Source organism: Salmo salar, chromosome ssa09 (assembly GCF_905237065.1).
Source record: "Salmo salar chromosome ssa09, Ssal_v3.1, whole genome shotgun sequence".
NCBI classification, from domain to species: domain Eukaryota; kingdom Metazoa; phylum Chordata; class Actinopteri; order Salmoniformes; family Salmonidae; genus Salmo; species Salmo salar.
Window position 1 is genome coordinate 45,575,001 of NC_059450.1, and position 2,500 is coordinate 45,577,500.

The 2,500-nt window shown below is 51.4% G+C and overlaps 1 protein-coding gene across 2 annotated transcripts in view; it reads left to right on the plus strand.

Annotated features, from left to right (window-relative positions):
• prox1a (prospero homeobox 1a) overlaps window positions 1-2,500 on the plus strand; it is a 70,143-nt gene that overhangs the window by 8,826 nt on the left and 58,817 nt on the right. For both annotated transcript variants that reach the window (XM_045723715.1, XM_045723716.1), the window contains exons 3-4: window positions 1-42; window positions 409-1,635. The exon at window positions 1-42 is cut by the window's left edge and continues 531 nt beyond it. In XM_045723715.1, coding sequence (XP_045579671.1) covers window positions 1-42; window positions 409-1,635 — 1,269 coding nt within the window. The remainder of the gene's footprint in view (window positions 43-408; window positions 1,636-2,500) is intronic.

Genomic DNA, 2,500 nt, shown 5'->3' on the forward strand with positions numbered 1-2,500 from the left:
GAGGAGAGACGACAACTCAAACTACAGCTAGAGGATATGCAGGTGAGGGGAAACACACACACACACACACATACACACACACACACACACACACACACACACACACACACACACACACACACACACACACACACACACACACACAAACCACACACTTCAAGCTTTGGTAGTGAGTTGTAAATATATCAATTTGTTAGAAAAGTGGCAAAAGTTGAGTTTGAAACATGACCTGTTTCTATTCCTACAGCTATCTATATATTAATGTAGAACGTTAATTATTCACTATTCATTTATTGATTTATTTATACATGTATATACTGTATTTATTGATATTTTTTTCTATATGTTATTGATTGATTGCTATATTAAGTTCAATAGTGTATTTTAATATTTTGTATTGTTTTACAGAAACAGCTTCGTCAGCTGCAGGAGAAGTTTTATCAGATCTACGAGACTGAGACTGAGGAGGAGGAGGAGGAGGAGGAGGAGGAGGAGGAGAGAGCAGGAGGAGGGGAGGAGGACGGGAACCTGTCCGAGAACAGCCACCGCTCTGACGGTTTGGAGAACACACACAGGGACCGCCGCGGCGACCGTAACCATGCCGACGGTATCTACGATGACCTGTCAGAGTTGGTTGACGACCCAGGTCTGTTTCTTGACCGAGCCAGAGCACTGTTCCGAGAACAGGCCCTGGTGGCTGGAGAGAAGGATGAGGAGGGAGAGAAGGAGGAGGGAGAGAGGGATGAGGGAGAGAGGGAGGGGGGGGGGAGGCTGAAGAGGGATTGGGGCCGAGGGGAGAAAGGGGCAGGAGGGGGGCCGATGCGAGCAGAGGGGAGGCAGCTAGCCGAGACTCTAAAACAGGAGCTGAACTCTGCCATGTCGCAGGTGGTCGACACCGTGGTTAAAGGGTTCAACCATAAACCACCCAGCCATCATCATCTTCAACACCATCCCTCTCATCACGGTGGCTCCCAAAACACCCCCTCTGCCACTAAAGCTCCCTCACAGGCCTCCTTCCCTCCCTTCCCCCCCTCCCTCTCCACTGACTCTCGCTTCGGGGGAGTCAGCATGAACATGAACGGTGACAGTCCCAACTTTCACTCAGCCAATCAGAGGCTGCCGTGCTTTGGCGACGTCATCATCCCGAGCACGCTGGACTCGTTCGGGGGCCTCAGTGTTCCGACGGCCGGTGACCAGACAGAAGCACTGCCTCTAGTGGTCAGGAAGACCAGCGCCGACCCACATCAACAGAACCCCTCTCTCCCTCCTCCTCCTCCTCCTCCTCACCCCCACCACCCCTCCCTCCATTCCTCCCCCCTCTCTGCCTCTCTGGGCTTCTCCCCTCCCTCCTTCCGACACCCCTTCCCCCTCCCACTGATGGGCTACCCTTTCCAGAGTTTCTCCAAAGACCAGCGCTCCTCTCCTGAGTCCATGGACCTCTCCAGGGAAACTGTGGGGCTGCGGACCAAGATGGGGTCGGGCGGAGGCGTCCATTTTGTCTCCCACCACCACCACCACCACAGGCAGAGCTCTCCGCCCCAACATGGAGGAGGGAGCGAGGGGCTGTCGCTCATCAAGTCAGAGTGTGGAGACCTTCAGGACATGGCTGATATATCACCTTATTCAGGAAGTACTGTATCCTTTCCTAGTGAATCCAGGTGTGTGTGTGTGTGTGTGTGTGTGTGTGTGTGTGTGTGTGTGTGTGTGTGTGTGTGTGTGTGTGTGTGTGTGTGTGTGTGTGTGTGTGTGAGTGTGAGTGTGAGTGTTTCATTGGACAACAGAGACGTGTTAGCAGTGGTCTCAGCAGTGGCTATAAAAGTCTTTAATTTCAATGAATCTCCATTAATTGGTTCCTTCTCTTTCCCCTGTGTTCTCCTGACGGGGGGGGGGGGGTAAAAATGGGGGGGGGGGTAAAAATGGGCTTTGCGGGTCTTGCAAGGGGAAGATTAAACAGCTTGCACACTGATCTCTGGGCTTTCAAGTGAGAGCAGCTGGGAGTGGTGGTCTTAGGTACTGACACACCCACCCATACACACACACACACACACACACACACACACACACACACAGACAGACAAACACACACAGACAGACACACACACACAGAGACACACACACACACAGACAGACAGACAGACAGACAGACAGACAGACAGACAGACAGACAGACAGACAGACAGACAGACAGACAGACAGACAGACAGACAGACAGACAGACAGACAGACAGACAGACAGACAGACACTGTATTGTGTGTTCTCACTGTCTCACCATCTCTCAGAAACCCCTCTTTCATCACAGCACTGTAAGACTTTGTACATAAATGCTCAAAGCAAATCATACTTCACACAGTGTGTGTGTGTGTGTGTGTGTGTGTCTGTTCGTGCATAACACTCAAAAGCTAATCGTATTTCAAAGAAAGGAACAGAGAGGATGATGGGTGGAGTGGGAGAGAGGTCTGGAGAAACAAGTGTTCTGAACTAGGGATGGAGAGGAGCAGT